The 27,530-nt window shown below is 37.1% G+C and overlaps 1 protein-coding gene across 1 annotated transcript in view; it reads left to right on the forward strand.

Annotated features, from left to right (window-relative positions):
* Positions 1 to 26,777, forward strand: part of DHX40 (DEAH-box helicase 40) — a 46,938-nt gene extending 20,161 nt beyond the window's left edge. Inside the window, exons 11-18 of the mRNA XM_019431095.2 lie at positions 2,770 to 2,850; positions 3,784 to 3,941; positions 17,478 to 17,592; positions 18,672 to 18,780; positions 19,482 to 19,576; positions 23,260 to 23,329; positions 23,795 to 24,023; positions 25,466 to 26,777. Coding sequence (XP_019286640.1) covers positions 2,770 to 2,850; positions 3,784 to 3,941; positions 17,478 to 17,592; positions 18,672 to 18,780; positions 19,482 to 19,576; positions 23,260 to 23,329; positions 23,795 to 24,023; positions 25,466 to 25,605 — 997 coding nt within the window. The 3' untranslated portion in view covers positions 25,606 to 26,777. The remainder of the gene's footprint in view (positions 1 to 2,769; positions 2,851 to 3,783; positions 3,942 to 17,477; positions 17,593 to 18,671; positions 18,781 to 19,481; positions 19,577 to 23,259; positions 23,330 to 23,794; positions 24,024 to 25,465) is intronic.
* Positions 26,778 to 27,530: the final 753 nt, after the last annotated feature.

Consider the following 27,530-nt stretch of genomic DNA (forward strand, 5'->3'; position numbering starts at 1 on the left):
TTAGAAAAATAGGAATAATAATTACCTAATAACTTCTGCACTGAGTTATTTTTCCATCTTAAGTTTTAAGACTAGAATGTACTAAAAGTCCCCAAAATGCAAGAGACAAAAAAAAAAAAAAATTCTCTTTCCTCTCTCCCTTTTTTAAAAAAAAAGATTTTGTTTTTAAGTAATCTCTACACCTAACCTGGGGTTTAACTCACAACCCTGAGATCAAGAGTCACATGCTACACTGACTGAGCCAGCCGGGCACCCCTCTCCTCTCTCTTTTTAATGTGTATAGAAATAGAACCAGTATTTGGGATAGATGTTATAGTACTCATAGATGACAGAAAGAAAATGGAGCTTTTCATCTATTGCTTCTTTTTTCTCCATTATCAAGAATGTTTTTAAAACATGAAAGATGAACGCAAGTCTAAATAAAAAGGAATTGATGACCAAGATGGATTAAGAAATGAGATAAAACCTAATGACTATAAATGAGTGTCTTGAGGCTTTAGGAATTATTTCCATGGCACTAAAATAACTTGTAGGTTTTGGGTTATCTATGAGAAATTATACAGAACAGGTTGCCAGAAAATTGTGAGAAATACAAATGTCTTGATTTTTTCATTTAGGAAAAGGGCAGAATCTGTAAACAACTGCCCAGTGTGCTTGAAATTGGTCTTAGCAAATTCTAGCATATTTTTATTAGAAAATGTTTTTAGAGAATTTAATGGTGATTTATAGTAATCAGTATGAATCAAAATGGTTCACAAAGAATATGTCATAATAAACCATTTCCTTTTCAGTTTGAATACAGGACTGTCCACATAATGGGTGCACTATAAGTATTTATTGAATGATAACCTAATGTCTCTTGTTTTCTACACAGTATTTAATAAGATTACATTTGACATCTTTGTGAATAAGGTGATAGGACTGCTGAATAGAGTAGTTGCCAAAGAGCCAAATTCAGAAAGTATTGATTAATTGTGTAGTATATCCTAGATGGAGGATGTGCTGATAGTAAACTGAATTTTGCTCTTTCTTCATAAGCATTTTAAATGCCAGTATTAAGTAAAGATATTGAAGTCATGATTATCAGATTTCTGGAAAATGTCTTGATATCTAATCAATGATTAAAACTGGAAGGTTTAGAATGATCTCACAGGTCAAATCAACAAGGCAAAAGTCTGAAAGGTTACATCTTATATCCTGTGTTTTGGTTGTACATTAAGGAAATTCATGTGGAAAAGATCTAAAATGATCAGATCACCACAACTCAATATGGGCTTGCAATTATTAATTCTGTTTAGAAAACAAGAAAAAATTTCTGCTGGCGTAGACTTTGGTTATGTTAATAGACTGCAAAGTTCAAATGACTGGAATTATAGCATTCCTGTTCTGTGTTGGTCGCTCTACCTTTGGAGTTCAGTTTTGGATATTACCACATTTTATGAAGAGTTTGACAAACTAGAGTGTTTCTAAAAGATAGTAATTAGGTATAGTGGGTCTCTTGGAAAGCAAATAATACAAGGAGTGCTTGACAGAATTGGTAATTGGTATAATCAAGGGAGAAAAATAATGGTAGTTTTTACAAATCTGAAAGGGCTCTTCTACAGAAGAAACAGATGACTGGTTTGGTACTGCTCTAGGACAGGGGTCAAAAACTATGGTCCAGGCTCACTGGCTGTTTTTGTAAAGAAAGTTTTATTGGAACACAGCCATGTCTGTTCATTCATGTATGGCTGCTTTCACTACAATAGCAGAATTGAATAATTGTGACAGAGACCATATGGCCTGCAGAACCTAAAATATTTACTATCTGGCCTTTTACAGAAAGTGTTTGCCGACTCTTGCTCTAGAAGATGCCAGGACTTGTTGGTACAAGTTGTAGGAAAACTGACTGTAGAACAGTCTACAAGATTTTTGTTTATTTGTTTTTAAATAGAGCTGTGAATCCTGGAATGGACTTTTGTGTAAGGTATTGGACCTTTTGTCCTTTGTTGGACCTTTTTCAAGGTGAGAAATTGGAGTAGATGATTTACCATCTCAAGACTTATAGTGGAAAAAGTAATCTAGTGCAGATAGCATTAAGCAATTATTGTTCTAATTAAAACAAACAAATGTATATATGTAATACATATATTCATGTTTGGTTATATGCCACCCTTGTGAATGTGATTGTCTTATGTTCATTAATGGTATTGTGGTTATGTAAGAGATTGTCTTTTATTTTCAGAGGATGCATGCTGAAGTATTTTGGGAGTGAATTGGCATTGTATTTGCAACTTGTTTTCAGATAGTTCAGGAGAAAATAAGAATATACACACAGCAAATATAGTAAAATTAATCAAATATATTTACCATTTTATTAAAAAACATGTTCAAGTGCTCTTAAACAACTTGTAATGTTTGGCCACTTTCAATTAATTTTCTCCACTGGTTTATAAAACTGTAATAAAAATTGTGGGCTAAAGAACAGAGTAGATTTGACATTGACTATGAAGAATGGGGCAGGGTTAAGATAAACAGAGAAGAATGGTGAGTGTTCCAGCTAAGGGGGAATCAAAAAGAAGTGTTTCTTGAATTTAAAGGAAGAGTGTGATTCAGAAAAAATAATTTCCTCTGCTGAATCTGGTTATGATCATAGAATGCTTAGGAAAAAGAAAGAGAGCTTGAAAAATAGGAGAAGTAAAACCTTATAAAGAAATTTTCGAGTCTGTATGAAATCTTAATCATGGTCAGGGAATGGAATCTTATTTCATATCTCATTTAAACACACAGGTTTCCCTATTTGGATCCACCTAATGAGAGGCTTATTTTGGAAGCTCTTAAACAACTTTACCAGTGTGATGCTATTGACAGGTAAAACAACAACAACAACAAAAATTAAACCACAGCAGATGTTAATCTCTTTCTGTTTTATTTTATTTTATTTTATCTTAATTTTTAATTTTTATTTTAAGTAAACTCTGTGCCACATATGGAGCTCAAACAACCCCATGATTAAGAGTCATACGCTCTATTGACTGAGCCAGCCAGGCACTGCAATCTCCTTTTAAAATAGGGTTCCTAATAGTTTCTTTTATCAGCAGAAAATGATTTGTTTGAATTGAATGGATTGTTTTACCTGAAATTAGAATTTTCCCTCAGTTTTTCTTTGCCACAATTCTGAATTTAAAAATTATATGATAAAGGTCTCTGGGTGGTTCAGTCGGTTAAGCATCTGATTCTTGATCTCAGCTCAGGTCTTGATCTCAGGGTTGTGAGTTCAAGTCCCTTGCTGGGCTGTATGCAGGGTGTGAAGCCTACTTAAATAAACAAATGAATAAAAATTTTATGATAAAATTATGTTTATATTTAGTATTATTTAACAGGTAATTTTTGAGTGTCATTTCAGTGCCAGGCATTAATCTGGGTATATCAAAATAATAACAGAGCCAGAGTCCTTGTTCTCATGATTGTGTAATGGGGAAATTTTTGGTAATTATCATTCTCTCATTTCTTTAAGGACATCATCCTCTATGCCTCTGTACCGATTTGTATGGTCTTTTACCATACTACTTTATTCTGTCTCATTGTTTAGTTTTTTGGATGTATTGGCCTTCCAAAGCAGGGAATTTATCGTCTTTATGTTTCTTTTATCAATGACCAGTGTATCATATTTCTTGTATTGAATTGAATTTCTGGAGTTGATTTAAGGTAATATAAATTATATCTGATTTATTCTGAATGATGAACATTTCATTTGTACTCTCCCAAGGTAGAAAGACTTAAGAACCTTTTCTTTCTATTAAGGAGTGGCCATGTGACCAGATTGGGTTTGTCTATGGTGGAATTTCCTCTCCCTCCACATCTGACATGTGCAGTAATCAAGGCTGCTTCTCTAGATTGTGAAGATCTACTACTTCCAATAGCAGCAATGTTGTCTGTGGAAAATGTCTTCATTAGACCTGGTAAGAAGTTTATTGGTGAGTTTTTAAAAAATTAATGGGCTTTATTTTTTAGACCAGTTTTAGGTTTACAGAAAAATTAAGGGTAAGTAGAGACATTTTCCTCATTATTAACATCTTTCATTAGTGTGGTACATTTGTTATTGATGAACCAGTATTGATACATTATCATTAACTAAAAGGATCACTGTATTGTATATTCTTTGAGTTTTGACAAATCTGTAATGACACATTTCCACCATTACAATAATATACTAACTGATTTTACTGCCCTAAATATCTCTTGTGTTCCACCTGTTCATCCCTACATACCTTACCCCAAACTCTCGCAATCACTGATCTTTTTACATCTCCATAGTTTTGCCTTTTCCAGAATGCCAGGTAGTTGGAATCATACAGTACGAAGCCTTTTCAGACTGTCTTCTGTAGCTTAGCAATGTGCATTTAAGGTTCCTTGTCTTTTTGTGGCATAATAGCTCATTTCTTTGTTGCTGAACAATGTTCCATTTTATGGAATTTATCTTTTCACGTGTTGAAGGACATCTTGGTGGCTTTTAAGTTTTGGCAGTTATGAACAAAGCTGCTGTAAATGTCCATGCACAGGTTTTTGTGTTGACATTGGATTTCAATTCACTGCTGAGTTATAGTATAATAATATGTTTATATCTGTAAGAAACTGCTAAACTCTCTTCCAAAGTGTCTGTACCGTTTTGTATTCTGACCAGCCATGAGTCTGAGAATTGCTCTTTCTTCACATCCTCACCAGCATATGGTGTTGTCAGTGTTTTGGATTTTGGCCATTCTAATAGGTGTGTAGTGATATCTTGTTATTTTTTTAATTTTTTTAAATTTAAAAAAAATTTTTTTTTAATGTTTATTTATTTTTGAGAGAGAGAGAGACAGAGCATGAGCAGGGGAGGAGCAGAAAGAGAGGGAGACACAGAATCTGAAACAGGCTCCAGGCTCTGAGCTGTCAGCACAGAGCCCGATGTGGGGCTCGAACTCACAAACTGAGATCATGACCTGAGCTGAAGCCAGACGCTCAACCGACTGAGCTACCCAGGCGCCCCTGTATCTTGTTATTTTAACTTGGAGATCCCTGATGACATATGATGCTAACCATCTTTTTATATGCTTATTTGCCATTTGTATCTTTTTGGTGAGGTATCCATTTAGATTTTTAAATTTTATTTTTAAGTAATTCACTTTGGCTCAGTAATTTGACCTGAGCCAAAGTGGGACGCTTAACCAACTGAGCCACCCAAGCGCCACCAACCCCCTCAGGTCTTTTTAAATCAGGTTGTTTATTTTCTTATTGTTGAGTTTTAAGAGTTCTTGGTATATTTTGGAAAACAGTCCTTTATCAGGTATATCTTTTGCAACTATTTTCTCCCATTCTGTGGTTTTTCCTCTCATTCTTTTGACATGGTCTTTCACAGAGCAGAAGCTTTTAATTTTAATGAAGTCCAGTTTTCATTTACTTCTTTCATGGGTCATGCCTTTGCTGTTACATTTGAAAAGTCATCACTATACTCAATGTCCTTTAGATTTCCTCCTATGTTATCTTCTAGGAATTGGATATCCATTTGTTCCAGCCCCATTTTTCAAAAGGCTATCCTTTTTCCATTGAAAAGCTTTTCCCCCTCGTCAAAGATCATTTAACTGTACTTGTGTGGGTATATTTCTGGGCCCCGTATTCTGTTCCATTCATCTCTTTTTCTATTCTGTCAATACCACACTGTCTTGATTATTAGAGCTTTATAGTAACTCTTAAAGTTGGATAGGGTCAGTTCTTGGCCTTTGCTCCTCCCCTTCAACACTGGGTCTTTTCCCTTCCTACATAAACTTTACAGCCAGTTTGTTGATATCCATAACATAAGTTGCTGGGACTTTATTTGGAATTATGTTGAATCTATACATCAGGTTGGAAAGAACCGACATCTTGACAGTATTGAGCCTGCTTATCCATGTACATGAAGTATCTCTCCATTTATTTATATTCTCCAATAATTCACTGGGCGGTTTTTATTACCATATATTTAGCTCTATGAGACATGAAACTGAGGATAAACGAATTTTACATTTTGTTATCCTTTAACTTAGTTGTTTGAAATAGAGAGTTATAATGTTCTTGGCTGAGAGTCCTTTCACTGGTAAAGAAAGATAGTATGGTGGACCTTTGCCCTGTTATAGTACATTAGTAATACATTAACTTTTTTTCCCCCTAGAAACAAAAGAAATCGAAGTTCAGCCCTTGTACTCTAAGAGAATTGTTTTGAAGTTTCCATGCCTTTAAACTTCTGCTTATTTCCTTTCTTGGTGTGGGACACAACTTACTTCATCCCATGTCAGCTTTACTTTCTTCTAATGGGGGGAAATCACAATTTATTTTCAAATTTAAACGTTTATTTATTATTAAGAGACAGAGACAGAGCATGAGCATGGCAGGGGCAGAGAGAGGGGGAGACACAGAATCCGAAGCAGGCTCCAGGCTCTGAGCCCGACGCGGGGTTCAAACCCACAAACCACGAGAGATCATGACCTGAGCCGAAGTCGGACGCTCAACCGACTGAGCCACCCAGGCACCACCAATTTTTTTTTTAATGTTTATTTTTGAGAGACAGAGCGTGAGCTGGGGAGGGGCAGAGAGAGAGAGAGAGAGAGAGGGAGACCCAGAATCTGAAGCAGACTTCAGCTCTGAGCTGTCAGCACAGAGTCAGATGTGGGGCTCGAACCCATGAGCCATGAGTTCATGACCTGAGCCGAAGTCAGACATTTAACCAACTGACCCACCTAGGCGCCCCTCAAAGGAATTTCTGAGTAGACAGTATATCTTGCCTACAGCCTAGACTAACAATAGTGTGTACTATCATCCTGGTGTTATCCCTTTATAGACTGTGAGCGTTTGGTCCAGATTGGTTTGTTATTGCCAAGATTGTAATGGAGGATATATTTTTCTATAAAAATACTCTGGTTTAATCAGTGTGCTGCCTCTCCCAAGTAGATTGTAGTCTTAAGTGTCAGAATTTTGGTTCTAGTAATACCACTAGCTACAGTAGTTTTTTTCTGGTAAATACCATATGTAATAAATAAGGTTGGGTTGTGGGTTGGTGGATGGGTGAAATTAGTAAAGGGAACTAAGAGAAATGAACTTGTAGTTACCAAATAAATAAGTCATGGAGATGAAAAGTACAGCATAGGGAAAATAGTCAATAATACTCTAATAATGTTTTGTAGTAACTACACTTACATTGAGTATTATATAAAATTGTCGAATCGCTATATTGTACACCTGAACCTAATATAACATTGTATGTCAACTATCCTTTAATAACAAACTTAAAAAATAAGTAAATAAATAAATAAGTTTGGCTATTTTTCAAAGCTAAAAATACTCCTAAAAACTATTGCAGGAGTATTGAAGTAGGAGTCGAGATCAGAGTTCTAACTTGACTCCACTGCAGTCTAATTATCTATTGGCCTAGTTTTTCTGGACTTCATTTTTCATTTGTGAAACCGGGGAATTAGATTAGATTAGGGTGATCCAGTCTAAGGCCAGAAAAAGGAATTGGTTTTCCTCATTGGAATATTTAAATAGATAATACCAGTCTCGTGTTAGCTCTTTTTTATTACCTTTTTTATTGTAATACAATTTCAAATTTACAGAGATGTTGAAAGAATAGTAGAGGAATTCCTTTATACCTTTTACCTAGTTTTAGCAGTTTTTAACATTTTGCTGCATTTGCTTTATTATTCTTTTTCTCTTTCTCTCTTGATATACATATATGCATTTTCTTTCTTTCTTGTTTGAATCATTTGGGAACATTGCTCTCTCTTACCACAAAATATTTATATATATGTATATGTTTACTAAGAATAAAGGCAATCTCTTATTTAACCATAGAACATTTATCAAAAATAGGAAATTTAACAGTGATATAATACTATTATCTAGTCCAGAGTCCATATTCAAATTGTCCATTTTCCCTAGAATATACAAAAGTAGTTTTAAAATTCCTTAGGTATACCATTCTTTGTTTACAGTTTTTGTGTTGTTTTTTTTTAATGTTTGTTTATTTTGAGAGAGAGAGAGAGAGAGAGACAGCATGAGTGGGGCAGGGACAGAGAGAGAGGGAGACAGAGAATCCCAAGCAGGCTCTGCAGTGGGGCTCGAACTCTCGAGTTGTGAGATCATGACCTGAATTGAAACCAAGAGTCAGATGCTTAACCGACTAAGCTACCCAGGTGCCCCTACAGTTTTGGGTTTTTTTTTTAAGGTAAAGTTTATATGTAGTGAAACATAAATCTTACATGTATAATTCAATTAATTTTTCAAAGTGCACATACCATATAACCCACACCCCTGTCAAGATATGGAACAGTTGTATCACTCCAGAAAACTTCCTCAATGCCCCTTCCCAGTCAGATGCTACCCTACCTTCCCTCAGTGAGTCATTCCTCTATCTTTTTTTTTTTTTTTTTTAGATTTGGCTTTTGTAAAACTTTGTATAAATAGAATTATACAATATGTACTTTTCTGTGTTTGGCTTCTTTTGGTCAGCATCATGCATGTGAGAGTCATCCATGTATTTAATCAGTGCTTTGTTCTTTTTATTGAGTAGTAATTCCACTGTATGAACATATTACAATTAGTTTTTATCTATTACCCTATTGATAGACATTTGAATTGTTTCTTATTTGGTGCTGTTTATAAATAGAACGGTTTTGAACATTCCTCTGCAGGTCTTTTGTAGATGTATATTTTTATTTCTCTTAGGTAACTACCTAGGAACAAATTGCTGCATTATTGAGTAGGTGTGTGTTTAACTTTAAGAATTACTGGAGTGGCACCTGGGTGGCTCAGTTGATTAAGCATCCGACTTTGGCTCAGGTCGTGATCTCACAGTTTGTGGGTTTGAGCCCTGCATCCGGCTCTGTGCTGACAGCTCGGAGCCTGGAGCCTGCTTTGGGTTCTGTGTTTCCCTCTCTCTCTGTTCCTCCCCTGCACGCTTGTTCTCTCTTTCTCTTTCTCTCAAAAATAAATAAAACATTTAAAAAAATTATAAAAAAAGAAAAAAGAAATTGCTGGGGCACCTGGGTGGCTCAGTTGGTTTAAGTGTCTCTCTCTTTTTTTTTTTTAAATGTTTATTTATTTTTGAGATAGGGACATAGTGCGAGTAGGGGAGGAGCAGAGAGAGGGGGAGACACAGAATCTGAAGCAGGCTCTGGGCTCTGAGCTGTCAGCACAGAGCCTGATGCGGGGCTCAAACTCATGAACCATGAGATCATGACCTAAGTCGAAGTTCGATGTTTAACGGACTGAGCCACCCAGGTGCCCCTAGGAATCCGACTCTTAATCTCAGTTCAGGTCCTGATCTCAGGGTTGTGAATTCAAGCTCTGGGTTTGCTCCATGGAAACAAAAACAAACAAAATTGCCAACCCTTTTCCCAAAATGGCTATACCATTTTAAAATTCCATCAGCAATGATAGTGCAATTTGCACCACATGTCTTCCTCAATGTTTGATATTGCCACTTTATTTTTTACATTCTATTATGTATTGGTGATCCTTATGGTTTAATTTGCATTTTCTTGGTAACTAATATTTTTGAGCACTTAATCATGATTGTTGGCCATTTATCTGTCTTCCTCTGTGAATTATCTGTTAACATCTTTTATCCATGTTGTAATTTATAAAAAGATTTTGGGATCGCCTGGGTGGCTCAGTCGGTTAAGCATCTGACTTCAGCTCGGGTCATGATAATCACAGTTTGTGAGTTCACCATTGGGCTCTGCTGATGGTGTGGAGTCTGCTTGGGATGCTTTCTCTCTCCCTCTCTCGCTGGTTCTTCTGTGCTCCCTATCTCCTCAAAATAAATAAATTTAAAAATTATTTTTGGACTCTGAGAGTTTTTAACTTACTCTGGATACAAGTTATTTGGTATGTATGAATTGCACATAGTTTTTCCCACTCGGTGGGTTTTCTGTTTGCTTTCTGAACAGTATGTTTTGATGAGGGAGCTTTTGAATTTTGTTAAAGTTTAATATATCAATTACTATATTTTTGTAGTTATTGCTTTCTGAATGCTAAGAGATCTGGAAAAAAACTGGAAAAGCTTTACAGTTTTTAGCTTTTAACTTTAGTACAGTGATCCATCTGAAATTAAGTTTTATATATGGCATGAGGTAGAGGTCTAGGTTACTTTTTTTCTCTGTGAATATCCACTTACTCTAGCACGTTTACTGAGAAGATTTCTTTCCCCCATTGAACTGCGTTGGCACCTTTGTGGAAAATCTATGGACTGTATATATATGAGCCTATTTCTGGACTTTATTTTATTCCATTGATTTGTCTGTCCTTATGTCAGTGCCACCTTGTATTGACTACATAGCTTTATGATACATTTTGAAATCAGGTATTACAAGTCTTTCGACACTGTGTTTCTTTTTTGATACCACTGTGGTTATTCTATATTCCTTGTATTTCTGTATAAACTTTAGAATCAATGTATCAGCTTTTTCAAGAAAAGCGTGCTAGAATTTTGATAGGGATTATGTTGAACTCTTTATTCTTCTGCTTAACATGTCTTTCCTGTGGGGATTATAATATACATCTTTAATCACAGTTTACTCAATGAATATTGCTTCGTGTGAAATATAGGAAACCTTGCAACAATTTAGTTCCATTTACTCCTCCATGGTGTGTGCAATTGTTGTCATATATATTAAAACATAGGAAGTTTTAAAGGAAATATTGTAATACTGTATTTGGGGTTTGTAATATACATAAACAAGAAAGGATGAAAAATTAAGTCTATTCCAGAACTGGATGTAGAAGTCCAGGTATTGGTTTTAAAATTTTTATTTCTAATCTTCTGTCTCAGAAGATTGTTGAGTCAAGTTCTTAGCTTTTTAGGTTTTTCAGGTCTTAAATTTTAACTATGTGTGTGTGTGGTTTTTGTTTTGTTTTGTTTTTAATCAAGTCCTTAAGTTCGTTTTTGGTATCTCAAAGGCCTTTATTTGGGACCTACACTTTAGCAAAACATTATTTGAAAGTGAATTATATTTGTAGGCACTCAAGGAAATGAGAGACTTCCCTTTGTGATCCTAATACTCGGTCTTAGATATCTGTGGACATAAATCTAACTCTTTAGACTATTCAGAGATTATAACCAATAAGAATATGTCTTAGAGTCTGTGCTTTGATTTGGTACTATATTTTTTATTAAGTCTTGCCTTTGTGAAGCGCTTGATGTTGGTCATGTAAATGGATATGAAACATGAATGACCCTGAAAGTACTAAGGTATCTCAGAGATTTATCAGTGTTTCTAAATTCCACAGAATGAAAATGTAGCTATAAAGCAGTGACCTTTTCTATTGTTATGTCAGACACAGGATTGAGGTTTTTTCCCCATAAATACTGACCTACGCCTCTTTTTTCAAAAATAGGGGCGCCTGGGTGGCTCAGTCAGTTGAGCATCCAGCTCTTGGTTTTCACTTGGGTCATGATCTTGCAGTTTGTGGGTTCGAGCCCTACATTGGGCTCCATGCTGGCAGCACAGAGCCCTCTATCTCTGCCCCTACTCCCCGCACATACACTCTCTCTCTCAAAATAGATAAATTTAAAAAATAGATAATACATATACATGAGTTGTTATTGTCAAATATATTTCTATGTTATAGGCCCAACAACACAATTTTTTTTAAGTTTATTTACACAGGGCTCAAACATATGAAATCGTGAGATTCTGACCTGCACTGAAACTAAAAGTCTGGTGCTTAACCGATGGAACTACCCAGGCGCCCCCAAACAACACAATTTTATAGATAATGTTTCATGCAATTTCTTTTTAAATCACATAAGGGGATATGATAGAAGAAATAATTATATTCTCTTTTTTACATACCTACATACTTAATCAATGCTCTTTTTCAGTGTCATTCAAATTATTGTCTAATGTCACTTCCTTTCAGTCTGATTACCTTCCTTTATTATTTCCAGTAAGTCAGGTATTACCACAATGTATTCTTTCAGGTTTTGCTATCTGGGAATGTTTTTATTTTGCCTTCATTTTGAAAGATTGTTTTACTGGATGTAGGATTCTTAGTTGACAGTTTCTTTCAACACTATGAATATATCAACCCACAGTCTTCCAGCATCTATCACTTCTAATGAGAAGTCCTTTGTTAATTTTATTGGCTTTCTCTTGTGTATAATAAGTCATTTTTCTTTAGCTATTCTCAGTATTTTGGCTATTATGTGTTGATGGATCTTTTTTCTTTTATCCTACTTGGAGTTCGTTACTGTTCCTCAGTGTGTAGATTAATGTTTTTCATCAGATTTTGGAATTTTTCTACCATCATTTCATTAACTTTTTTTCTGCCTCTTTCTCTTCTTTCCTTCTGACAGTCCATTATACATCATTTCTCTGAGACTGCTCATCTTTCATCATTCTTTTTTTCTCTGTTCTTTGGTTTGCATACTCTCTCTTGATGTATATTTTGCTGATTCTTCTGCCAGCCCTCGCTGCTATTGAGAGTCAGCTACTCAGCTACTAGTTGGTTGGAGGTTGTACTTAAGACTTAAGCTAGTGATGTTTTTACCCTTTACTTTTGGATCTGTGTTGTGTGGTCTGGAGACTGTTTTCATAGTTCAGAGAGTTAATGAGTTTCTCCTGTGTTCAGCCATAGACCAGAGGTGCAGATGTTGCCTTTCCTTTTGCTTCTCAGAAGGTAAAACCTTGGGCATCTACATAGTCTTTTAGAATATCAGGACAACAATGGGTTTAGTAGGTTCTCTGATTTTTCTGTTAAGATTTGGCCTATCTGCCTAATTTTTTGTTAGTCTGCCTCAAATGGTAACAGATTAAGCTATTAGTCTCCACTGATTGCTTGCTGATTGCTCTGTTTTTGACAGTGTTCTTGGGGCATAAATTGCTCCAAAGTCTAGTCCAGATAAAGTTACCCCTCCACCTTGGCAGGGACAAATTATTGCTGGTTTTTAACAGTGCTTATCTCCATCCTCTCCTGGGAAGAACCTCTGTGCTGTGGAGCAGGAGCTGGGAGTAGATTGGGAATCTACTATTCACTGGCTGCCCCACCAGGATCCTCTCTATAGAGCAGAAGCTTGAAATGAGAGGTGGTGGGAACTGTTGCTTCACTTACCACCTCTGCCCAGTATACATCTTCTTCAGCACAAAGCTTGGTGAGATGGCCTCTGCAGATATTTACCAGCTGCCAAAAAACCCCAACAACCCAGAAACCTGGAATAGCTCTAGAAAACTGGGAGTAGTGGGAGCTACCACTCAGCTGTCGTGCTCACTAGGCCAGCTTTTCTGCGTTACAGAGCTGTAAGGGAATGGAAAGCTGTGATGCACTGTCATTAGCTGTCCCCCCATTCATTAGCTATTTGCACCTGATCCTCCTTACAGAGTAGGAGCTGGAGGTGAGGAAAAGGGTGCCGCTTTCAGGCTGCTAAGCCCTCTTCCACACACAAAACTATGGGGGTTGAGTGTAGTTCCTACTCAGATGTGATGCTGCCTACTGTTCTCACTGAATTCCATAGATTCAGTCAATCTCCAGAGACCTTGAATGATTGTCTTTGGTAATTTTGACTAGTTTAACAAATGTCTATCTGGAAGAGAGGTTTCACCTAACTCCTCAAACTATTCCCCATACATGTATATAGTTAAAAATTCAAACACTACACAAAGTATTAAATGAAAAGTAAGTTCTTCTCTCTTAAACATGTCCTTAGGTCTGATTCCTAGAGGCAACAATTGCTACCAGTTTTTTATTCATACGTAGATACTATGGCTTATATATAAATATACACCTAATTTTTAAACCTGGATCATGAAGAACTTTAGCTGCTGCAAAATGTAGCTTCAGCTTTTGAGATGGTGACTTGGTGAGATCTTGTTATACCCAAAACGTGTATTGGCTTTCCAGCTGCATTTGTAGTCTTTATAAGTTAAGCAGTACTTTCTGGCTTGGGTCTTTATAGATCATCTAATTTGGTTTACTGTATCCTTACTGGCAAAACTGGGTAGTATTCTCAGATCTAACATTAAACAGAGATTATAAACATCAAAATGATCATACTGTCAGCATTTTTAGTAATCTCTCTTTTGCTGTAGTGAACTGTATACAATGTCTCCTAGTATAGGGACTACTTTAGAAGTCAGACAATGGAGTGAGGGCTGTTAAATATTTTCTAGTTGTTTTTTTTTTTTTTAAACCACCTAAAGGCATTGCCTTAAAATGGAACAAATTTAAAATAACAACACTGGGTAGGTTCTAAATCTTTCATTTTAACTGTGATATTTTTAGAAATAAAGGGTATTTTATGTGTATGGGACACTCATTGTTTTATTCTTCTGCTCCAGCTCTGAGGACTGTTATTATTATTGATATCCTCTGTGAAATAGTTTTGCTTTCTGATTGATTGCTATATAGAAAAGTATTAAATTATTTTCCCAAATGGAAAGGTTCAGCTGATATAACCTTGTTTTGCTGCTTCACCTTCTTACAGTTCTTGCCTCAGTAATATCTGCCTATTTGCATGAGATAAAACTGATAATAGAATTTCATCTGGGGAAAGATAATAAATTAAAGACAATGACAGGCCTACTGGAAAGTAATTAAAGATGGCTAGTCAGACTTTTGTTTAGTTAGAGGATAAACTTGCTGAGATTGTAGGAACTGTGTATGATATGGATTGTGACTTTCCTGTACATATCCGGAATTTACTATGGGACTTCTGCGTGTTTTAATTTTAATTAGTCTATTTTGGGGGGAGAGTCAGGGAAAAGGAACAAAAAAATGTTTCTATTCTCTTGACTTTGAGAATAATGAAGGAAAGAGACAGAGACATAGAGAAGGTAGCAATGTGGGATGGACAACCAGGGAAGTGATATGCTCTCTACATTTTTAAAAATGTGAGTGAGCAAGCCACCGCTCTAAACAGCAGGGATCCAACATTAACCACACAGAGTTAATCTTCACAGAATATGAGCTGAGCTTAAAATTTTAATCTACACTAAAATTTGTTGCAGTTATTCTGACATTTTAATAAGAGATAGTAAGCCACCTGTGTAAATTGTGTTAGTAGGTATTACAGCCAAATTGAATGGTCAGCTAGAGGCAGAGAAAGGAAGAACTGAGCCCAGGCAAGAAGTGTCTCTGAAGGTTCATACCCCAGGAGTCCAAGGCACTCTACAATTTTATAGCAGGAAACACAATTCATTGATCCAGGAGCTCCTGTCTGATAGATAGGCTTGTCTCCTAGTGTTGGGAGCCAGGTCAGGGTGATGCTTGAGTCTAGGGCAATTTGACTTTTGTCATAATACCTTTAGGGCAATGGTGATTCAGTGCTTGAAATTAAATGTTTTGGCTTAAAAGTCAATTTCCCTGAGTGGTTCAGGAGATGGGAACTGTATTTTCACCTTGGCAGGGCTGTTTGTATGGCCCGTAATCATATTCTCTCTCCTCTTGTCTCTAACTGCTTCCTTTAGTTGTCACCTAGGTAACAAAGGTCAAAGCTACTTAAAGCCTGGGATGAAAGACTTTTTATCTTCATGGGTGTTTTCTTTAATCAGATTCCCTTCCTCCTAAGACCAGGATCTGCTGCTTTGCAGATTCACTTCATAGTCTATATAAGTACTTCTCTCTAATACCAGGGAACATGGTGCCTATGCTAAATCTAGTTGTGATGGGTTTACTGAAGGAGAACAAACTGTAGTACGATGTGGTACAATGAATGAAGGAGCCCTAGGAAATTTTGAAAAAAAAAAAAAAAAAAAAAGTGGTACTCTGAAAGAAATTTAGCTTGGGCAAAGTGGTATGTAGGGAACTTGGGCAATCAGAGAGCATATCAATCCTGAGTGGGATAGGGTCATTGTCAGTAAGAGATAAATCTCAAAAACAAATGTTGAGCAAAAGAAATCAGACACATGAAGTACATTTATACAAAATTTATACAAAAGCCTTCTGTGGGGTCAGAAGTCAGAACATGGTTTGTGGAAGAGAATAGGTAGTTATTGGAAGGAGAGCAAAAAGAGGGCTTCTGGATGTTAGTAATATTCTGTTTATTGATTTGGGTATTGGGTACATTGGTCTATTATGTTTATTAACATTGAGCTGTACAGTTGTGATCTGGTAGTTTTCTGCATGCATGTTTTACTTCAATATAAAGTTAAAAAAAACAAAAGGCTCGTAGTAGTTCAGTTCTGCTTATATGATGGTCTAATTGCCCATAAATAGGAACTGGATAAATAGGGACTGGTTAAATTGTGTTCCTCAAATGTTCTTATATCCCTGGGGAGTACAATGTAGCTATTCTGAGAATGAATAATTCTACTTGTACTGATATGAAGCCCGTTATTAAATGAAGTTTCAAAACATATAATGGATTTATGTAAAAATAAACCACTGTATTCATTGGCTGGTATACACATAGAAAATAACTTGAACAGGACACCTGGGTGGCTCAGTCGGTTGAGCGTCTAACTTCAGCTCAGGTCATGATCTCATGGTTCATGAGTTCGAGCCCCACATCGGGCTCTCTGCTGTCAGCCTGTCAGTGCAGAGCCAGCTTTGGATCCTCTGTCCCCCTCTCTCTGCCCATCTCCCACTTGCACTCTCCCCAAGATCAATAAATATTAAAAAAAAAAGAAAAAGAAAATATCTTGAAGGACACACATTCATAACAGTGGTTAGCCATGAGGATTGGTTTATGGGTAATGTGACAAAAGTGGGGAATGTTGAACTTTTACATAATTTTTTTACCATGAACATGGGTTACTCTTATGATCAAACTGAACTTAAAAAATAAATTCTAAATACTATTTTAAAGGCAAATGTATTGAGAGAATTAATGTTACTGTTCTGGTTAAATCTCTGAAGTATGGTTAAAAGAAGGAAAGGAGTGGGGTGCCTGGGTGGCTCAGTCAGTTAAGCGTCTGACCTTTGATTTCGGCTCCAGTCATGATCTCATGGTTCTTAAGTTCCAGCCCCAAGTCAGGCTCCATGCTGACAATGCAGGGCCTGCTTAAGATCCTCTCCCTCTCTCTCTGCCCCTCCCCCACCCCTGTGCGCACAAATTTGTGTGTGCACGTTCGTGCTCTTTCTCAAAATAAATAAACAAAAACTTAAGAAGAGTGGGTGGCTCAGTCAGTTAAGCATCTGACTTCAACTCAGGTCATGATCTCATGGCTTGTGGGTTTGAGCCTTGCGTTGGGCTCTGTGCTGACAGCTCACACTGGAACCTGCTTTGGAGTTTGGTCTCCATCTCTCTCTGCCCCTCCCCCACTCACACTCTCTCTTTTGCAAAAATAAATAAACATTTTAAAAAATTTAAAAAAAAAAGAAGAAAAGAAGTTATGGAAGTAAATAGAGCCCTTCCCCAAGAGTTAATATAGTTCTGTCTTATTCCACTGCAGATGGTGAGGCAGATTCTACTGACCTTGAATAAACAAAATGAATGTAGGCATTTGATGTAAAGTATAACTAAATTGCCTCTCAACTTGTCATTTTAGTTGATCCAGAGTACCAGAAGGAAGCAGAACAAAGACATCGAGAATTGGCAGCTAAAGCTGGAGGATTTAATGACTTTGCAACTTTAGCTGTCATCTTTGAACAGTGCAAATCAAGGTATGTGAAATAGTTCTGTGTACTAGAAAGTGTCAGGTTAAATGTTTTTTAAATGTTTATTTTTGAGAGAGACAGAGCATGAGCGGGGGAGGGACAGAGAGAGAGAGAGAGAGAGAAACACCGTGTCTGAAGCTGACTCTGGGCTCTGAGCTGTCAGCACTGAACCCGACCTGGGGCTCAAACCTATTAACCGTGGTATCATGACCTGACACAAAGTCGGATGTTTGACTGACTGAGCCGCCCAAGGTGTCCCTAAACTTTTTTTTTTAAGCTTATTTATTTATTTAGTTTTTTGAGAGAGAGAGCAAGCAGGGGAGGGGCAGGGAGAGAGAGAATTGCAAGCAGGCTCTGTCTGTGCTGTCAGGGTAGAGCCCAGTGTGGGGCTGGAACTCATGAACCCTGAGATCATGACCTGGGTCGAAACCAAGAGTTGGAAGCTTAACCGACTGAGCCGATGCCCCTAGAAAGTGTCAGTTTAAAATATAGCTCCAATATGTATTTACTATGTGACTTTAGACAGTAAGGTTCAGTGGGGATACTGTTGACCTTAAGGCATTTTTGTGAACATTAGTGAGATTTATCTATGTTGGGTGACTATTACTAAGTAGGCATTTAGTTTATAATATTAGTTCTCTTCTTTCTTCTCTTCCTAATTCTTTCTTGAAAATGACCTTATTGAATTTTGATTTGCTAGAAGTACCTTAGATGAGAAAATGATTGGATATTTGTTAAACCATATATGTATAAAAAGAAATTAATTTACAAATTATTTTTAATTCACTCAGAGGCATCTACATTAATTTGTTTCCTCAAATTCCTTAAGTGGCTTTCTCAGTAATGGGACAGGTCTCATAAAAGGGCTAACTGATGCTTATTTGTTTTTAGTTTTGTAATAGAAATGAGAATGTTAGACTGCCTTTTTTTTTTTTTTAAAGTGAACTCTATGCCCAGTATGGGGTTCCAACTCATGACCCTGAGATTAAGAGTCACATGCTCTACTGACTGAACCCGCCAGGTGCACCTGTTAGACTTTCACTTCGAGAGGATATTTTAAAGATACCAGTATTTTTGTTCTGCAGTGGAGCTCCAGCTTCGTGGTGCCAAAAACACTGGATTCATTGGAGATGCTTATTTTCAGCATTTCGTGTTGAAGCTCAACTTCGAGAACTAATCAGGAAGCTTAAACAGGTGATTGCTATAGTGATCTTAAATCAAATTTTGGCAAGATTCTCTGAGTACTGTACCCCAAACTATGCAAATTATGAGGTATTCTGATCTCTGGTTTGTAGGAATAGACCCCATTCCTAACTGTGTGCGTGAGTACCAAGCACTGTTCACTGTTATCCTTTGGGGAAGTTCTTTCCCTGGCCTTGGGTAGTTTCCTCACATTTATATGCTAATTTAGTGCTCAGTTGAACACTGGCAGAGGCCCTCCTGCAGATCTCTGGAGTTCTGTTTCTATCCGAGTTCTCTTCTCTCCTGAACTCTTGGCCTGTGAACTCTAGCCATCTTGGTCTTCCTGGACTCTCAGCTCTGCCTCTTTAGCTCAGGGTGTTCTTCAGGTTCCACTGGGTTTTTCCTTCCCTGACCCTTCATCTAGAATCTCTCTCAAGGTTGACCGTAACCTGGGGCAGTTGTTGGACTTACTTCACTTATTTCCCATACTTCATTTACTTCTCAGAGATCGCTGTCCTTTATTACTTGATATACAGTGTTTTGGAAATCATTATTTCATATAAAACATTTTTTGGTTGTTTCAAGCAGAAGGGTAAATCTAATCCCTCTTACTTCATATGGCCAGAAACAGAAGTCTTTAGAAACATGTAGTTTTCAAAATAAAAGATCATTTCATATTATTCTGTGAGATTACCACTGTATTCTTTCTATAGCAAAGTGATTTCCCAAGAGAGACCTTTGAAGGCCCTAAACATGAAGTACTACGGAGATGTCTTTGTGCAGGCTATTTCAAAAATGTAGCTCGAAGGTAAGCAATAATGAGCTTGAGAAATGGATAAAGAATACTACTGTATTTGGCTACAATGTTGAACTATTTAATATTAAAGATTGGTGGTTTATTTAAGCTCTGTGATTATGATGACATCAATTACAATGACTCTTCATGATTTTCACTTGTGCTGGGGGAACTGCAGTGGTACAGAGTGGGATATTGGAACTTAAGTTTGGTAGGAGGGAATTTGTAGGACAGCTGTCTAGCATGGGATATCGGCACCTAAGTTGAATGACAAGGGTTTTCTTGCAGAGGAGTGAGGCTCTGTGTGGAGTATGAAAGACAAACATGTTGAGCATGGCATCCCTGAGGAAAGATAGGGTGGTGTGGAATGTTAGTAATTGAGCAGGATGGAGAAGGCACTCATATGGGATATGTTTGGTGTTGAGTGTTAGAGTCTGAGTGTAGAGAAGGAGGGCATCTTCTTAGGGAAAGGGGTAACAATGGTGGTGATGGGAGATTCATTATATAGAAAGGAATTAATCACATAATTCAGTGTATTAAGGAATGGTGAAGGGAGTTATAAATACTGAACGGGAGAAAATGAGAATAAACCCTGTGGTGTTGGATTGAAATTTCAGGGTTTTATTGTGAACTTATGGTTTTCAATATAGTTAGATGGATGGATATATACATGTGGGAATGAAAATATATGTTATGGTATATATATGTTATATGTGTTTGTATATGTGTAAATACATACATACAAAAATACCCTAGCTCTCAGATGCACTGGGAGCAGTAACACCGTAATAGCAATAAATATACTCAGTGCCCTTGATCTTGACTTGAAACAGCCATCTGCCACATAAAGGACTTAGAACTGTTTGGAGAAATAGGGGTGGGAAAGTACAAGATGAGCTGAGAACATCTTATTTTGCCAGCAAGCAAGAAGGGATCAATGAAGGTTGAGGCCATGTTAGAAGTACACTGGAGCTAGCTTGAATAGGCTCCAATTGATCAAATATAGGACATATTAAGCATCAGAATAAATAATGATAGTAATAGATTATATAGCCCACTAAATAAAATCTGAAATCATGGGTCTATAGTCATATAAATTACTAAATGAATAAATTAGAAGTTTAATGACAAATGGAATTAGTTGAGCACCTCTCCATAAAATTCTTTTTTTTTTTTTTTTTTTTAATTTTTAATGTTTGTTTATTTTTGAGAGAGAGAGAGCAGGGGAGAGGCAGAGAGAGAGAGGGAGACACAGAATCTGAAGCAGGCTCCAGGCTCTGAGCTGTCAGCACAGAGCCCAACATGGGGCTCATTCACGGACGGTGAGATCACAACCTGAGCCAAAGTTGGACACTTAACGGGCTGAGCCACCCAGGCGCCCCTCCACAAAATTCTTAATTACTAAGGGAAAAAGGAAAAAAGTAACTTTTCATGGAGAAGCCTGGCAGATGCTACCCAAATCAAGCCATCAAAGTGAACACCATTAGTAATGAAACAGATTGAAACCATGTTCTTCCTGATAGAATATAATGAAAAACACAGCTTAACATCTGTGATGTTCCTGCCAAAGATGCATTACCTAAATCTAATCATCCTGAAACAGACAAATTCAAATTGAGGGGTGTACAAAAAATTACTATTCAAAAAGCTGTCAAAGGGTGCCTGGGTGGCTAGGGTCGTAAAGCATCCAACTCTTGATTTTAGCTCATGTCATGATCCCAGGGTCATTGGATTGAGCACCGAGTTGGGCTTCATGCTGAGCATGGAGCCTGCTTGGGATTTTTTCTCTCTCTCCTTCTGCCCCTCTCCCCGCTCATGAGCTCTCTCTCTCTTTCAGAAAAAATAAATAGGGGCTCAGTTGATTGAGTGCCTGACTGTTGATTTCGGCTCAGGTCATAATCTCACAGTCATGGGAACAAACCCCAAGTCGGGCTCTGCACTGACAGCACAGAGCCTGTTTGGGATTCTCTATTTGCCCCTTGGCCACGCACATGCTTGCTTTCTCTCTCTCTCTCTCTCAAAATAAATAAACTTAATAAATAAATACATAAATAAATAAATAAATAAATAAATAAATAAATAACAAAACAACTGTCAAGATCATGAAGGTCAAAGAAAGACTGCCACAATGAGGTAGACTAAGGGGACATGAAACGTAAAGTTAATACTTGATTCTGAGTTGGATTCTTTTGCTATAAAAGATTTTATTAGGACATCTGGTTAAAACTTCAGTGGGGCCTGAGGATTAGATGTTAGTGATGTATTGGTGTTAATTCCCTGGTTTTGATGGTTGTATTATGGTTATGTAAGAGAATGTCCTTGATTATGGGAAATGCACACTCAGATATTTGGGGATGATGGGGCATAAGGTTGGTAACTAATTCAAATGGTTCAAGTAAAAAAGATTTTTTGGGGGGCACCTGGGTGGGTCAGTCAATTAAGCATCCCACTATTGATTTTGGCTTAGGTCATGATCTCATAGTACATAGGATTGAGCTAGGTGTGGAGCCTGCTTGGAATTCTCTCTCTCTCTCTCTCTCTCTCTCTCTCTCTCTCTCTCCCTCCCTCCCTCTCTCTCTCCCTCTCTCTCTCCCTCTATCTCTCCCTCTCCCTCTCCCTCCCTCTCCGTCTCTCCCTCTCTCCCTCTCTCCCTCTCCCTCCCTCTCCCTCCCTCTCCCTCCCTCTGCCTCTCCCTCTGCCTCTCCCTCTGCCTCTCCCTCTGCCTCTCCCTCTGCCTCTCCCTCTGCCTCTCCCTCTGCCTCTGCCTCTCCCTCTCCCTCTCCCTCTCCCTCTCCCTCTCCTTCTCCCTCTTCCCCCCCTTGCTCCTCCCCTGGTTGTGGGTACTCTGTCTCTCTCAAAAAAAAAAATGGTTTTTTGTACTGTACAAATATATATATATACATATATATGTATATATATATACATACATACACACATATACATATATGTGTGTATATATACATATATATATATATATATATATATATTGCATAGTATATAAACAATTATAATGCAATCTGATCTGGGTTATAATGGGAATGTATATAAAGTATTATAGGAAATCATCTGTGGTGATGGTTGAACTAGGGCTAATATTTTGACAAGTTTTTGGAATAACATTTATGTAAGGAACTGTAGAAGAGGATACAAATTTGAAGTTAAGAACATGAATTACAGAAACGATAGGTGCAAAATTCTAATTATCAGATTTTAGAATAGTGAAAATTATCCCTTTAAAAAGAGATCATCATAGAAAGATTTAAATCAGAAGACCTATGTTTGGAACTTGATTTCACCATACATTAACTCTGTGACCTTTGGAAGGCTAGTTGATTTGTTTCAATCTGTTTTGACCTCTTAATAAAAGTAACTTACTCTCAAAACTCATAGGTTGTTTTGAGGATTTATTACAAAATCATTTTAGAAATGTTAAAGCATTAATATTATCAATATTGTTAACATTAATACTTATTAACAAGAAATGTTTGTGCTTAACTGAAATGACTGTTTAAGATGTATCATTATTTAAGATGGCTTGGTAGAGAAGTTATAGTGACAAGTAAGTTTAAACTTCTGCTTATAAAACTCTTTGTGGTAGAACACATTATTATAATTGTACATTGTTAGACTTAGTGCTCTACTTATTTAATTATTTTAGTGTTCTTATCTTTATCATTTGGTTTTTTGGTTTTTAGATCTGTTGGGAGAACATTTTGCACAATGGATGGGCGTGGAAGCCCAGTCCACATTCATCCTTCCTCAGCAGTAAGTGCCTATTATTATTTTTTAAGTGTCTTATTTTTTAATAAAGGGAAGACATTTGTAAAGGTATGGGAATAAGTAATACACAAATGTTTTCTACTTTTCACTTTGTGGTTATGTTGAGTCCATTTTTTTTTTAAGTCCATTTATTTATTTGGGGGGTGGGGGTGGAGAGAGAATCCCAAGCAGGCTCCACGCCCAGTGTGGAGCCCCACCTCACAACATTGAGACCACGACCTGAGCCGAAATCAAGAGTCAGCTGTTTAACTGATAAAGCCACCCAGGCACCCCTAGCGTATATCTTTATTACATAAAGCTGTAAAGGCACTGCTTGGCCCATGCCTTCTGTTTGATTGAAAATTATAGGAATTAATTCAGAAGATTTGGGGCTATTAGTGTTTGGCTGGTCTAATGTGGAATAAGGCAGGTTACTGAGTTAACCATCCTTAAATAAATTCTTTTGTATAGCTTCATGAACAAGAAACCAAACTCGAATGGATCATTTTTCATGAGGTATTAGTTACCACCAAAGTCTACGCAAGAATTGTGTGTCCAATCCGTTATGAATGGGTGAGAGACTTGTTACCCAAGTTGCATGAATTTAATGCACATGATTTGAGCAGTGTGGCCCGACGTGAAGTGAGAGAAGATGCAAGAAGGAGATGGACAAATAAGGAAAATGTAAAGCATCTAAAGGGTGAGTCAGTCATTTGTTCTAGTAACTTAAGTCCAGGGAGCATAAATATCCAAATTCTCATATAATTATGGAAATATTGTATAGAGCTTAGATTCTGGCTCTATCTCCTCAGAAAGCAAAGAGTTGTCATGAGTCTCAGACTTTGATACTTTGACTTCCTTCTTTTCTTCCAGTTAATCATGTTTTCCTTAATCCCTCTGTCCAACATTATTAATAAAAACAATATCTGTTGAGCTTTTACCATGTGCTAACAACTTGCATTAATTACCTCATTGAGTTTTCACAATAACCCTATCTATGAGGGAAGTACACATCCCCCCCTTTATAGATGAGGAAATACTTAGCAATGTATAATAATTTGCTGAAAAATCCCATAGCTAATCATTTGTGAGTCTGTATTTTGAATTTGACCTAAACTCTTAACCATAATGCCATACAGTTTCCCAGTAGTCCATTGCTGTTTTTATTTTGTTTATAAAATTTTGTGACTATTACTTCAGAACATCTTCCCCTCCCCCCCACCCCACCCAGGGGATTTTTCTGTGAAATGTGAGATCCCTAGTTGGGAGGTGTAAACAGTTGTACTGAATGAAGTAGGACAGAAAGTTTAATTCTCAGCTCACATATACAAAAAGCTTTTCAGTAAAGCTTTCTGAGGCTGATTTATGGAGCAAATTTTATGATCCTTTTTTAATGTCATGAAAAATAGATCTGGAAGAGTCTTTAGAAATGTAGTGTTCTATTGCAGTATATAACTATAGTACATGATTAAATTAGGGTCAGTTGTTCTGGCTCTTTAGGCCTCCATGCATTCATTCATTTATTTATTTTAATTGACTTATTTATTTTTTCCATGCTCTTTTTTTTTTTTTTTAAGTTTATTTATTTTTGAGAGAGAGAGTGTGAGCAGGGGAGGGACAGAGAGAGAAGGAGAGAGAATCCCAAGCAGACTCCATGCTGACATTGTGGGGCTTGATCTCACAAACTTGGTCTTGTGACCTGAACCGAGATCAAGAGTTGGATGCTTAACCAACTGAACCACCCAGGCACTGCTCCATGCTCGTTTTTTTTGGTTTTTTTAATTTTATTTATTTTGAAAGAGAGAACGAGAGCGGGGGAGGGGTAGAAAGAAAAGGGAGAGAGGGAGAGAATCCCAAGCAGGCCCCCACCACCAGCTCAGAGCCCAGTCCAGGGCTCTAACTCACAAAATGTGAGATCATGACCTGAGCTGAATTTGGAAATTCAACCCATTGAGCCACCCAGGAGCCGGCATGCTCTTTATTTTTTAACCATAGGCTACATTGTTTCTTTTGAAAGGGCAAATTTTAGTTTTCTTTTTTTCCTCCTTAGCATTGAAAAATCAGGGCATCTCCTTCTCTTAACATTTCTAGTACTGAGTTTCACAACTAAAGTTTAACTGGATTAATTTATAATGTTTTCAGATGGAATCTCAAAAGAAGTCCTAAAGAAAATGCAAAGAAGAAATGATGATAAGTCCATATCAGATGCACGTGCTCGTTTCCTTGAGCGAAAGCAGCAGAGGTCCCAGGATCACAGTGACACACGGAAGGAAACAGGCTAAGCAGTGAATCCTCCAATTCAGGAAGTAGGAAAAGCAGCCAGGAAATGTGCTTCTACTTTGACATTTATATTAAATAGCACTACCAAGAGGAAGGGGTCAGCAGCTGTTATTAGCATATGAGCTAAAAGCAAATCAAAGTTCACCAATACCAATAAATGGAATTTTCAAAGAAAAGATTGAGTTGCCATAGTCCTAGGCAATGATATACAAAACCAATGAAAGACAATACATGTGATATTTTCCTCACTTCAATTTTGCTGGCCTTAACTGGTATCAAATGCTGTCACTGAGGTATTTTCAAAGAACATTGAATTGTATTTAATCAGCGTGTATTCCATTTGCATTTGAAGCATTAAAAATTATTTTCCTTAAATCTCTTTAAAGCCTTCTTGTTGCTATTAGAATAGTATTATATCAGGTTATCAGGTATGTGACCATTTCCTTCAGAAGGCTAAACATAAGAGGTTTTTACTCAGCAATACTTAGATGTCTAACTGTTTAATTGCTACAGAGCTTTATAGATATTTAGAGAAAAGACTTAATCAACTAGTAAATAAGAAAATTGCCTATGGCAAGATTCTTTGTTGAATTATTATTAATCCTTAAATTGATTTTTCTGGGATTATACAAATTCCTTTTTATATAAAAATATATTGTTTAAAACAGTAGCTATAGCCATTAACCAAAGGACAGATGATATATGTATTTTTTTTGTTTTGTTTTTGTTTTTGTTTTTTAGCTGTCCCTACATACTTGTATCAGCACCACGTATGTAGGCATGACAGTTGCAAACAGCCCCTCCACCTGGCCTAGTCTCTTGCCTCCAGCTGCTTGGGTATGACCATTTAAACATCTGTTATGCTGATCTTGAGATGGGATTTTTTTCAAAGCAGCCAACACCAGATCACCAGTGTTTCAAATTGGAACCTTGAGGCTAGTTATGTCACACTCAGGCCACAGTCAGCACTTGCCCCTCTGTTGTTTACTGCCTTGTATTCTAGTTATTTGTGTATTTGTCTGTCTCCCCCACTAGATTATACGCTCCTTGTGGGCAGGGACTATGTCTTTTTCATATCTGTATCTTTCATGGCACCTAGCACAGTGCTTTGCACATAGTAGTCTCTCAATGTTTGTTAAATAAAGCTATTAGTGTCATTAAAATTCAAAAGGCAGTATAATGTGTGTTTTTAGATATTTTTTGTAAAAATTAAGAATCTAAATTTTTTATAGGTAACTATTTTGCAGTTATTTCCTTTGGTGTCTAAACAGTTTTCTGTTCAATTCTAGAAACTTGAGCCTTTATTGAAAAATCACATAAGGACCCAATCTCTGTGTTTGTTCTTTTTTTTTTTTTTTTAATGTTTATTTACTTTTGAGAGAGAGACAGAGATGGGGACAGAGACAGAGCACAGCAGGGAGGGGCAGAGAGAGGGAGAGACAAAGAATCCCAAGCAGGCTCCAGGCTGTGAGCTGTCAGCACAAAGCCTGATGTGGGGCTCAAACTCATGAACCATGAGATCATGACTGAGCTGAAGTTGGATGCTTAACTGACTGAGCCACTCAGGCACCCCTCTCTGTATTTGTTCTTAAAGTAAGGTTAGCGATGATGGTTCCTCTAACATTCCCTGTGTGGTTAATTCGTTCATTGTAATCTCCAGTGCTGTTGACACTGTCAGTACATTAGTCTTACCAGTTTCTCTTCTCAGGTATATTTATCAATGTATTTTCTTTTTTCTTTTTTTAATATTTAAAAAAATATTTATTTCTTTATGAGAGAAAGAGACAGAGAGACAGAGAGAGAGTGTGTGTGAGCCAGGGAGGCACAGAGAGAGAGGGAGACAAAGAATCCAAAGCAGGCTCCAGGCTCTGAGCTGTCAGCACAGAGCCCGACACAGGACTCAAACCCATGAGCCATGAGATCATGA

This window comes from Panthera pardus, unplaced genomic scaffold, assembly GCF_024362965.1.
Source record: "Panthera pardus isolate Hobbes unplaced genomic scaffold, ASM2436296v1 HiC_scaffold_3, whole genome shotgun sequence".
NCBI classification, from domain to species: Eukaryota; Metazoa; Chordata; class Mammalia; order Carnivora; family Felidae; genus Panthera; species Panthera pardus.